General features: G+C 36.5%; 1 protein-coding gene across 1 annotated transcript in view; it reads left to right on the top strand.

Annotated features, from left to right (window-relative positions):
• The window catches only part of SMURF2 (SMAD specific E3 ubiquitin protein ligase 2), a 168,316-nt gene that overhangs the window by 145,651 nt on the left and 9,652 nt on the right, over positions 1-13,013 (top strand). The window contains exons 12-15 of the mRNA XM_021000766.2: positions 1,392-1,495; positions 4,054-4,168; positions 8,167-8,345; positions 9,148-9,285. Coding sequence (XP_020856425.1) covers positions 1,392-1,495; positions 4,054-4,168; positions 8,167-8,345; positions 9,148-9,285 — 536 coding nt within the window. The remainder of the gene's footprint in view (positions 1-1,391; positions 1,496-4,053; positions 4,169-8,166; positions 8,346-9,147; positions 9,286-13,013) is intronic.

Below are 13,013 nucleotides of genomic sequence, written 5' to 3'. Positions count from 1 at the left end.
GATGGAATCTTTTCTTGCCTCTTGATGCCATTTGGAAGGAATCAGGTTTTTCTCTTCTATAGCAGCTACCTTTCTCTGATCTTACATTATTAAATAAGGCCAAGGATTAAGCAGCAACATACATTACCCAAAATAATTTCAGACAAAATCTTACTATATATAAATGGTCATTATATATAGATGATATGGAGATGGTACATAATTGAAAAACATTTATATCATCATATAAATGTTTGCATATTTATATGGTAATCAGGGCAGCTAGGTGGTACAGTGGATAGAGTGATGGACTGGAGTCAGAAAGGCTCTTCTTCATGAACTCAGATCTGACCTCAGACTCTTACTAGCTGTGTGACCCTGGGCAAGTCACTTCACCCTGTTTGCCTCAATTTTCTCATCTGTCAAATCAGCTGGAGAAGGACATGGCAAACCATTCCAGTATCTTTCCAAGGAAACCCCAAATGAGGTCGCGAAGAGTCAGACACGAAAAGCAACTCAGCAACAAAACATGATGACCATTTATATATTATCATTATATATGATATATTTATATCTATATATGATGACCACTGTCACTTCCAATTGCCATTGCTATCCAATTTTGAGACTGGTAGAATGGTACTCTATTTTTGAGAAGGTTCATTGTCTTGTTCAGAAAAGATTTTCAAGGGAGAAATCTTAAGTGGTAGAAGGCCTTGAAGTAATAGCTACCTTCAGACTTTCAAGACTATTTCATTTGATTGGGGATGGAGGAACTTGGTGCTGATGTATTATTATGTCCTCAAAATTGGACTTGGGTGGATTAAGTGAACAAATAGAAGAAATGGTTATAATTTTGGGGAAAGCGATTCATTCTTTTTTGTTTTCCTTTTGCGTTTTGGTGTTCACACTTAATTCTTCTGGATCTATTTCTATATCAGTAAATAAGGAGCTTGGAATAGGATATTCTAAAGTCTTTTCCAACTCATCTTTTTATGCTGCCTATATAATAATTCTGTGTGTCCTCTTAAAGAAGAACTTAGTTAGAAACTTAGTATGAACTACAGTCTCTACACACTTTTGATTCATTAATAATATAGTGAGTATGTCTCTTTGAGTGACTTGCCATGGGTAAATATTAGATTAGGAAAGATCCTTGAAGTCATTTCTCCCTGAATCCAATTTGATGTGGTTTTTTTTTTTATAATTAGAAAAGACAAAACCCATGTGTATATATTCCTTATTTCTCCAGATTAGAAGCCATAGTTAAATTGCTCCGTTTTCTAAGAAATTTGGCTCTTTTCCTTTTAAATAGTGATCAATGATTAGCTCAAATAATTTATTGATTATGATGATCAATAGAATGTAATTTTTAATAGCTGTTGGTTATAATAAAAGTGAAATTATTTCAGGAATCATACAGACAAGTCATGAAAATGAGACCAAAAGATCTGTGGAAACGATTAATGATAAAATTTCGTGGAGAAGAAGGCCTTGATTATGGAGGGGTTGCAAGGTGAGGAATTTGTTGTCGTTGCTGTTCAGTTGTTTCAGTTGTTTCCAACTCTTCCAGTTCCCATTGGGGGTTTTCTTGGCAAAGACACTAGAGTGGTTTGCTATTTTCTTCTCCAGCTTATTTTACAAATGAGGAAACTGAGGCAAACAGGGTTAAATGACTTGTCCAGGGTCACACAGCTAGTGTCCGAGGTCAAATGTGAACTCAGGTCTTCTTGATTACAAGCCCGGCACTTGTATCCACTGTGCCACCTATAACACCAGAATGCTAACATGTATGGATGCAATTTTATGATGTTTTGATACCATAGCTTTTTTCTATAGTTTTATAGTTTGATATTCTCCAAATTAATTCAGATCAGAAAGTTTATATTGTGACTCTTAATTGTCATTCTAATGCAATAGTTAGCAGCCTGTACAGTACAGAAAGACCCCTACAGGATTCACTATGAGAGGATACTTGGATTTCAGTCTTGGATTTTGTCACTAAACTAGCTGTGTTATCTTGGGCAAATTATTTTACCTCTTTGGGTCCCACTGCCCTCATTTGTAAAATTAGGAAAGTAGACCATTTATTTGCCAAGATTCTATATCCTAAGCCTAAACAAATGATGCTTTGTCTCAAACTTGAGCTGTTGACTATTACTCAGCCCTCTATACTTTCCTTCTCTTCCATTCTCGCCTCTTAGCCCAAATTAAATGTGACTCTATCTTCACTAAGAATCTGCTCCAGAAATAAGTTATGCTCAATAGTAATTATTTCTTAGAGTTTTTTCATATCTGCTTATATGAGGGAGAGATGGGGACCACTCTCCCATGTGGTTTTCATTTTGTTCTGATAGGCCCATATCCCACATTTGTTAATTCAGCCCATGGAGTTTCTGGGTCTATTACTGTTGATTTTTCCTGCCTGGAGATTGTTTCTTGATAGAACCATCATACTTTTGCACATATTCTTGGATTCTACTTACCTCTTAGCTTGCAAATCGATGGTTTCTATAGCTGCTGATTTTAGGGTGAGGCTGATTTGAGCAGAATGAGTATAGTACTCCAGAGTTCCCTAGTTTACCAATAACAGTGAGGCTTCTTGGTGAATCTTACTCACCTAAGGCTGCATCCTTCATTTTGAAAGGAACAAATTGACCTTTTTACTTGGAGGGATGAGTAAAGCAAAATGTGGTGCGTATGCATTGCTTTTTCTAGAGTGTGTGCAGGAGACTTCATTGTACGAGCTATTCTATTTATGTACTTTGTTTATTGTAATAGGAATCTATGACTTTACTCCATGAAATGTAATTGGATATTTTGAAAACCACAGAAAACATTGGGGTGCTTAGAATTTCTTTTAAAAATAAAACAAAAACCACCACCAAAATAAAATAGGAAAACCATACTTGTAAAATTTGCTTTTTCCAGAAATATTGTCATGTAGCATGTAGTTATCAAAGAAATGACCTTAGAATAACTTAATTTAAATGACTTAGCCTAATGTTGCTCTGTGTGTGTGTGTGCCTTTATTTTTGGGTCAAAATTGTGTCTATAAAGTCTTACTTGTGATGAAAATCATATATAATCTGAAAATATACCTCTTAAAAGTCCTTGATTTAAGATCATTGAATTAGAGGCAGTGAGTGACAAAGCAGAATCACAATTCAGGTTTCTTGACTCTTGATTATTTTTATTGTACTATTTTGTTGAAGAGAGTATTCTATCATAATGTATGGAAAGTTTTGGAAAAATACGAAGTATTTTATGTTTATGGTGATGGTGCTTCTTAAAATTGATATAACACTTGCTGTTAAGATATCATTAGGTGGAAGACTACCAAATGTTATGTTACACATATGGAGACACACAAAATTTAACTCACAACATTTGTTTTGTGTTGAAAATGGAAAAATAAAAAGCATTTTATGTGAATCATGCCATATAAGCCCTTATTATAATTGGTAGGAGTGATGAAAGTTAGGAGGAAAGTATGAAATATTTTGACTAAGATTATGCCTTCCTTTAAATTTATGTAGCATTCATTGCAGAGTTGTTTAGCAATGGAAAATTAGTAGCTGAAAATAATAAATACAGTCAGAATGCTGGGCTGCAATACTGAATAAATGTGTAGTATTTTCAGGCACACCATATAGTTGTTTAGTTTCAGTTTTCCCAAATGTAAAATGGGGACAATAATAGTACCTACCTCACAGGATTGTTGTTTGGATGAAATGAGATAATATTTGTAAAGTGCTTAGTGCAGTCCTTGGCGAATAGTAGGTACTATATAAATGTTGTTGTTATTGTTATCATTATGATTATTTTATTCTGAAATACCGATTTGGGGAAAACTTCCCAGAAGTGGTGAAAATGAAATAGTACTTTAAATTCAAGAAATTTACCACACATAGTAGGCTGTTTTAAAAATCTGACCTTATGTTAACCTCATTTGGAGCTTTATTTCATTTTATTCCCTTTGAATTTCCACAGCTAACAGATAGTATGTCTGTATTCCGTCTTTAAAAGGGTTTTTTTTTTAATTAGACAGTTAATTACGTGTTGTCTTTTTAGGGAATGGTTATATCTCTTGTCTCATGAAATGCTGAATCCATATTATGGCCTCTTCCAGTACTCAAGAGATGACATCTATACATTGCAAATCAATCCAGATTCTGCAGTTAATCCGGTATGATAATGTGAATTCAGTGATGATAAATGCTTTTGTATAGAGGTTTCTTGGCACGTATATGAATTTCACTTGTTTAATAGAATGTAATTTTTAGTAAAACTATATGCAATGTATGTTTCAGGTCAAAGTTAGTGGCCAGTTCTATAAAAGACCCCAGGGTATTACAGGAAGAAATTTTTCAGCATTTCTGAATTTTTGTTCCCAAACTGCATAGCTGTGTCCTTCATCTCCCATCATTCTCTGCAGTTCTTTGGGCCGTGGAAATTTGTTGTTACCTGGACACTCCCTGATTTTACATTCTAGCTTCCGTATTTTAATTTCCCTCTTTTACGTGACATTATTTACATTTTATAATAAAGTTTGGCTGTAATATCATTCTCCAGTGTTATTGTTGTTATCAAGAAGAAGGGGTGACTGACAGTGTCAGAGACAGCAGAGGAGTTAAGAAGGATGAAAATTGCAGAAAGGCCCTTGGATTTGGCAATTAAGAGATTATTGGTAACTTCAGAGAGAGTAATTCTAGTTAAATGATGAAGTCAGAAGCTACACTACAAAAATTCAAGAAAAAAATGAGAAGAAAGGAAGTAGAGGCTTCAATTTTAGACAGCCTTCCTAAGGAGTTAAGCCACAAAAGGGAGGAGGAATGTGGGATGATAGTTGGCAGGGATGAACAATCAGATCACTGAGGATGATAGTGGGAGATCAGGTAAAGAAGAATATGGTTCTAGAGGCTTTAGATGACGCTGTTAATCACCCTCTTTTCCTTGATATTCTATTCTCTCTAGCTTTTCATGACACTGCTCTGCTTTCTCCTGATTCTCTTCTTCCTGTGTGACAGCTCCTTCTTGGTCTCTTTTTCTGGCTCTTCATTCAGATCATGCTCACTAACTGTGGGTGTCCCCAGGGCTCTGCCCTGGGCACTTTTGTCCTCGTATAGTTTTTCACTTGGTAATTTTATCACTTCTTATGGATTCATTTATCATCTCTGTGCAGATGATTCGCAGACATTTTTATCCTGCCCTAACCTCTTTCCTGACTTCCAGTCTTCAACTGTCTATTGGATATTTCAAACTGGATGTCCTAGACTGGGAGCCAGGATGGTGGAGTAAAGGCATGTCTGAACTCTCCCAAATTCCCTTCCCAACAATTTTAAAGTAACCTCTCAAAATAAATTCTGGAGCAGCAGAACCAGCAGAAGGACATGGTGAAACAATTTTCTAGCCCAAGACAACTTAGAAAATCTGCAGGAAATGTCTGTCTCACTGGGCTGAGAGCAGAGGACAGTCTAGCACAGGACACACCTGGCAAGCCAGCAGCAGGCCTTGAGGTCAACTGAACCAGCAGAGGCAGCAGCTTCAGGAGCTTTTTAGCCCACAGACAGTAAGGGGTTCAGACAACGAAGATCAAAATACAAACTCCGAAGAAGACAACAATGTCTAAACAGCTACATGCAAAGCCTCAAAGAAAAATGTGAATTGGTCTCATCAAGAATTCCTGGAAGATCTCAAAAAGGATTTTAAAAATCAAATAAGAGGGAAAAAATGAGAAAGAAAATGACAATAATACAAGAAAATCATGAAAAAAGGTCAACAGCATGGTTAAAGGAGGCTTAAAAATACTGAAAAAAATAATAATACTGAAGAAAAAAAAAAGAAAAAAAATAGGTAAAAGAGGCACAAAGGGTGGCAAAGAATTGGAAATTGAGGAGTGCCCATCAATTAGGGAATGGCTAAACAAGTTGTGGTATATGAATGTAATGGAATACTATTGTATAGCACTATTGTGCTATCAGAAATGACAGGGAGATTTCAGAAAAACTCGGAAAGACTTACATGAACTGATGCAGAGTGAAGTTATGCAGTAACAACAACATTGTGTTGTGATCAGCTATGACTGACTTAACTCTTCCCAGCAATACAGTGATCCAAGGCAATTCTAAAAGACTCATGGAAAATACTGTGCACATCCAGAGAAAGAACCAATGGAATCTGAATGCAGATCTAAGCATACTATTTTCATTTTCTTTATTTTTTGTGTGTGTTTTTTTTCCTTTTGCAAACTGTTTCTTTCGCAATATGACTAATATGGACATATGTTTTATATGATTGTACATATATAACCTATCTCAAATTGCTTACTATCTTAGGGTAATTACTGTCTTAGGGTAAAATACTTAGAATACTATTTTTTTTTTTAGGCAATTGGGGTTAAGTGACTTGCCCAGGGTCACACATAGAATACTATTTTAAAAAAAGAAAAATGTTCTCAAAACCTCAGCTCCTGTTAGAAGTCAAACCTATCATGTAGGCATTTAATACATTTTTAATTGGGGGGGAGGCGGGGGAGAGAGACACAAAAATCCAATAAAGCTGAATTGGCCAGAAGGAAGAGAAGGTGCAAAAACTCACTGAAGAAAATAATTCCTTAAAAATTAAAATTGCCTAAATGAAAAAGGAGGGTACAAAAGCTCACTGAAGAAAATTATTCCTTAAAAATTAGAATTGAGGAAGTGGAAGTGAGTGACTTCATGAGACATCAAGAAACAATAAAACAAAATCAAAAGAATGAAAAAAGAAAGTGTGACATATCTCATTGCAAACTGGATGTGCTATCCTTAGGCATCTTAAACTCAAAATTTCCAAAACAATTCTTTATTTTTCCATGCAAACCCTTCCCTTCTCCTAACTTTGCTATTACTTTTGAGGGATCCACCATCTTCCCAGTCACTTAGGCTCACTCTCATATCTCCCCATATCCAGTCATTTGCAAAATCTTGTGCTTTCAAAACATCTCTAGTGTATGTCCCCTTCTCTCCTCAGACACTGTCACCATCCTGGCCCAGGCATTTACCACTTTACACCTGACTACGGAAGTAGGCTTCTCATAGTCTCCCTGACTCAAGGCTCTCCCCACTCCAATCTGTCCACTCAGCCATCAAATTGATCTTCTTAAAGTGTAGGTCTTATCCTCCTCATCTGCCTCTTACTCTGATACAGTAAACTCTAGTGGCTCTGTATCATTTCTAGGATTAAGTAAAAAGTCTTTTATTTGGCATTCGAAGTCCTTCATAACCTGGCCCATGTTTACCTTTCCAGTGTTTTTGTATTTCACTCCCATTTCAAGTGACACTGGCAAGAATCTATCTCTAATCTTCTTTAATGCTGGGGCCTTCCATCTCCAATTTTTTCTATAACGTAACTGGTTTGTACATAGTTTTGTTGAATCCTAAGACTTAGAACAATGCACATAGTAAGAGTTTAATAAATGCTTGTTGACTTGAAGTGGAATTGTGTCCTAGGGGGTCATAGGAACAACCTCAATTTTAAGAGGATGATTTATTTTAGATAGATTCCATGTCTGGCCTTCAATTTGTGACAAATACCTAGAAGGGCGGTAGGTTAATGGTCCAGGATTGATATTTAGGAGGGAAGAGGAATTAGATCCTTTGGAGAAGAGCTCTTCTGAAAGTTGCCCAATAGGAGTATGTGTTATCTTCAGATTTTGTTTATGCCAGGAGTCTGGGGAAGCCTGTGTAAAATCTATTACAATAAAAAGGAGAATAGTATTTCTATAGGATAAGAGTGAAAGGCAGTAGATGAGAAGTGAATGGGAGAGGAAAAGCCCAGTGGTGGGGTAGAGGAAGGTGGATTGAGTATAAACGTTGACATTTTATAGCAGCATAAACTTGGAAACATTGTTGTACTCTTTTGAAAGAGGACCTCTGGGTTTCCTAGCACTTTGGGGTATATTTATAGAATTTAAAGTATATAGAATTAATTATTTGTCCTTAGACACTTAGAAAATCCGTTCCAGATTTAAAATTAAAGTTCAGATAAATTGTACTAAATAAATAAATTGTATTAGCAGCTGACTCTACTTGCATGTCTGAAAGATAAAACAGAAATCTGAAAGCTACAATCTTGTGGAATTGGTAATTTTTAAAAATCTTGCTTAGTGACCTATTTGTTACTTAAATATAAACTTTTAAATTTCAGGAACATTTATCATATTTCCACTTTGTTGGGCGGATAATGGGGATGGCTGTATTTCATGGACATTACATTGATGGTGGTTTCACGTTGCCTTTTTATAAACAATTGCTTGGAAAGTCAATTAATTTGGACGACATGGAGTTGGTTGATCCCGATCTTCACAACAGCTTAGTCTGGATACTGTATGTATTGACCCTGAATTGTTCACAATGGCAGAAATTTAAGTTCATAAAATTGATACTGGTCATAGGCAGAATTAGATTAGATTTAAAAGAATAAACTAGGGAGTTTTGTTGCTGCTTTCACCAAAATATATTAATGAACTGATAGCTTTTAAAAGGAATGATTGAATGAACTAGTCCCACTTTGAAAGAAGTTGTTAATAAGTTTAGTAAAATACTAATACATTCTTATGTTTTATGAAATTAATATTTCTCATTCTGTATATTCAAGGTCTCTGTAGGTGCCATGATAATAGTTGGGTTTTTTTTTTTGAATTTCAGACAGATCCTAGCTTGTGCATAGTTTTATGTATTTGAAATTCCTTTTTATGCAGTATCCAAATCTTTTATCTCTAAGTGCAGAGTATGGTCACTTTTTTTTAAGCTAATTTAATTTAGTAGACAGGCACCTCTGAAGTATTTCCATTTGAAAAATATTTTAAGTGTTTGTTTCAGTGTATGCTATATAATCAGATTGTTTCATTGGACAGTCTAGAAAGTGAAAACAAAATTTTATGTATTTGTGAAGATTAATTTTCTTTATGATTGCTCTACCTAAGAACTATTTGAGATAGTAACAAAATTAGTGGATAACAGGATTAGTTATTAAAATAACACAAATGATTTATTTATCATAAAAGAGAATTCTGATTCGAGAATACAATATTATCTCTTCTTTGGTTTTTGTCAGTCTAGGCGGTATATCTGTATGTGTTTCAGATTTTCCAATGATGTGCTTGCTTTTTTTTTTTTCCTTTTCTAGTGAGAATGACATTACAGGTGTCTTGGATCATACCTTTTGTGTTGAACACAATGCTTATGGTGAAATTATTCAGCATGAACTTAAACCAAATGGTAAAAGCATCTCAGTTACAGAAGACAATAAAAAAGAATATGTCAGGTGAGTACTTTTGTGTTCCTCAGGCAGCAGTATTGTCTGATTACTTTGTGTTTTGAAAACTGCTTATTTAGCATAGATCTAAGCTTCAATATAAAACAAACACTTGTGCTGTTTCAGCGCTGATAACTAAAGATCATGAATTATGAAATCTGTTAGGGTATAAGTGCAAGAAATGTCTGTCAGAATTTTAGAAAACGCCAAGTGAGAATTAGAATGTTGAGATATAGTCCTTGACTAATGTGAGTTTGAATCTAATATAATTAAGACTTCAGAGAATCACAGAGTTGGAAGGTACCTTAGGGATCAGATCAGCCTGAACCAGAAAAGGAATCCTCTTCTTACTGTACACAACAAATGGCCATCCATTTTGACTTGTAGAGTTCCACTGAAGGGGAACCTACTGCCTTCTAAGGCAGCCCATTCCACTTTTGGATAGTTCTGACTTCCTTATATTCAGCCTAGTGTAGTCGTCACAACCTCCACTTATTGCTCCTAGGGCCATATACCCCTGACTATACTGTAAGTTCTAAGAGTGATCACCAGCAAAAGCTCACACAGAGTTGGTACTGGATAAGTGTTTGGCAGATTGGATTGAGCACATTGTACTCTCTCGATTATATTTATTTGTCTCTCAGGTTGATCTTTGCTTAGTCTAGGACAGAGGGGGGAAACCTTCAGCCTTGAGGCCACATGTGGCCCTCTAGGCCTTTTAACTGAGTCTGAGATTTGTTCTGTGAAGTTTGGATTCAGGCAAAGGGCCGCATTTGAGGACCTAGAGGGCCACATGTGGCCTCAAGGCCACAGGTTCCCCATCCATGGTCTAGGATTTTTAAACAGCTGTTTCAATCAAATGTTAAGCATTTATTAATCAACTCTTGTGTGCTACTAGGTACTCTAGTAGGTGCTAGAAATACCCTGGCGCGCCCCCCCCCCCCCAATAGGTGAAATACTTCTTGTCCTCAAGTCTAATTAGGGAGCAACAACATGTACGTATATAAATATATACAAAATGATTTTGGGGTAAAGGCACACTAGCTGCTGGGGGATCAGGGAAGGCTTCATGTAGAATGTGGTCCTTGAGCTGAGCCTTGAAGGAAACATGGGATTCTGAGGTAGTGAAGTGAGGAGGAAGTTCATTCCAGGACAGTCAACAAGTGCTTAATGTGTATCAGGAACTGTGCTAAGCACAAGGAATACAAAGAAAAGTAAAAAAACCATGGTTTCTGATCTCAAGAAAGTTGCAATCTAATAATGAAGAATATAAGATATATACAGTATATATAAGGGATCAGGGGTTCTTAATTTTTTTGGCAGTCTGGTGAAATCTATTGGCCCCTTCTCATAAAAATGTTTTTGAGTGTGTAGGATAAAGTACAAAGTAAGGCAATTGTATTGAAATATATTTATCAAAATGTTTTAAAAACAAGGTTAGGTAACCCAGATTGAGAACACCTGGTATAGATGGAAGGTAATCTTGGAATCAAGTAAGGGAGAGAGGGAGAAGGGTTTGGTAACGGGAAAAGCCTCCTGCAGAAGGTTAAAGGAGGTCAGGGGACCTAACAGTCAGAGATGGAGGAGAGCATTCTAGGTCTAGGGGGGCAGCCAGTACTAATGCACAGAATAAAAGATGCCTATGTGAGAAGAATAGTTAGTAGGACAGTGCAGCTGTATTGTTGAGTGTATGAAAGAGAATGTAGTGTAAGAAGACTGGAAAGGTAGGAGGAAGGGCCAGGCTGTGAATGACTTTAAATTTCAAGCAGAGGACTTTATATTTGATCCTGTAATAGGACACAGTAGAGTTTATTGAGTGAGGATTTAAGTGATAAAACCTGTCCTTTACAAAAATCTAGCTGTCTAGAAGATAAATTGGAATCAGGAGAGGCTTGTGGTTGGGAAACCAATTAGGACACCATTGCAGTAGTCCAGGCAAGAGATGAGAACCTAAACAAGTGGTGAGAAAAGCATGGATGCAAGAGATGTAGGGTGAAGGAGAATGCAGAGGTGAAAAATTTGGGAGGCTAAGGGCAGCTAGGTGGCGCAGTGGATAGAGCACCGGCCCTGGATTGAGGAGGACCTGAGTTCAAATGTGTCCTCAGACATGTAACACTAACTGTGTGACCCTGGGCAAGTCACTTAACTCCATTGCCTAAAAAACAAACCAAAAAAATACAAAAACTTTGGAAGGCTAGAAGGATGGTGGTACTTAGAAATGAATTTGGAAGAGGATATGGGGTGGGGAGGAAGAAAGTAAGATCTGTTTTGAGCATGTTGAATTCCTTCTCATCTCCTTCCACCCTTGTGTATTTCATAAATAAGGAAACTGAGACCCAGAGAAGTTAAGAGACTTGCCCAGGGTCACAAAGGAAATAAGTTAAGAGTTTGAAAATAATAGAAACTTACCCCTCCTGAAAGATTTGAATAGAATATACATGAGAAGGGTCATGGTTGTAAGAACAGGCATGCTAACCTGTTGTGCAAAATTTTGTATAAAAATTTTTGCTTGGTCAAAACTTTATTTAGAAGGGACGGCTAAAACAGAGAGAGTGATTTTCAGCAACTTTGAATAATATAATTATTTCTCTGATTTTGACCTTAATATTTCAGGGTTTTGCCAGGTATAAAGACCTAATTAGTTTAGAAAAACAAACTGTTGGGATCCAACTGTCTTAAGATGTCTGTCTGAACAGAGACAAACAGCACTGGTCACGTAGACTTTTTCCAGCCATGCCTCAGAATTATATGCTACATCAGATGATGATCCAGGAAACCAGTGAAAAACTGTAGGAAGTCACTTCTTCCATATCAGAACTGCCCAAAAAAGTCAATCAAAAGCCCATGGAGAATAGGAAAGGGGACCTACCATTGAAGTAGTGCCTATACTCAAGAAGCTTCCCTGAGACTAGGCAGAGACACATGTAGCCTTCAATACTCTATCCTGAGGCAATAAAGGTAGCAGTGCTAGGGTATGTTCAAGAACCTATAACATGGATTTTAGAGGCCATTGGGAGTGGTGGCAACCAGTTCAAATGTGCCCATGGTTGTTGCAAGCACTCAGAGAGGGAAATCCCAGCTCCATGGGCTCTTGAGTCCTGTCTTGAAACTACATAGAAGTCTCTGGGTATGCAGCATTTTGAACCTCAAAGATCCAGGGTATGTTCATGCAAGAACTTAGGTGACCTAATGAAGACCAAGCAAAGGTAACTATCTGACCCCAAAGAACAGCAGGAAGTTAGAGCCTGGCCCTATCATAAAACCCCAATTTAGGAATTAAGGCTGGAGAGATAAACAAACTTAAGATTCAAACCAATATAAAGAAAAAACACATTATGTAAGAGACACCCCAGAATCCAACCTTGAAGTGCCATAGCAATTGCAACCAGAGAATGAAAGGGAAAATGGGTTTTCCACAAGTCCTATGTGCTTACCTAGAAAAAATAAAGCAAGAGATTAAAAAATGATTATTTAAAAAAAAAAAAACTTTAGAAGCAAGAATTTGTGGGAGATTTTATTTAGAACCAATAGTGGCAAACTTTACCCAAGCACTAGACTCCCTAAAAATTAGAATTGATCAAGGCTCCATGAATTAGCTAGAAAATATTAGAGTAAAATCAAAAGATTTTAACCTGGAACACAAGTCAAGGACAGATGATTGAAGCAGACTCTCTGAAAACCATAATAAAATCTTGTACACTATTTCAGGAAATCACAGATGGAAACCATAGGGCAAA

This window comes from Phascolarctos cinereus, unplaced genomic scaffold (genome assembly GCF_003287225.1).
Source record: "Phascolarctos cinereus isolate Bilbo 61053 unplaced genomic scaffold, phaCin_HiC Scaffold_5;HRSCAF=322, whole genome shotgun sequence".
In the NCBI taxonomy this organism is placed as follows: domain Eukaryota; kingdom Metazoa; phylum Chordata; class Mammalia; order Diprotodontia; family Phascolarctidae; genus Phascolarctos; species Phascolarctos cinereus.
Note: the sequence above shows the minus strand (reverse complement) of the source record. Positions and strands in the feature narration are given on the sequence as shown.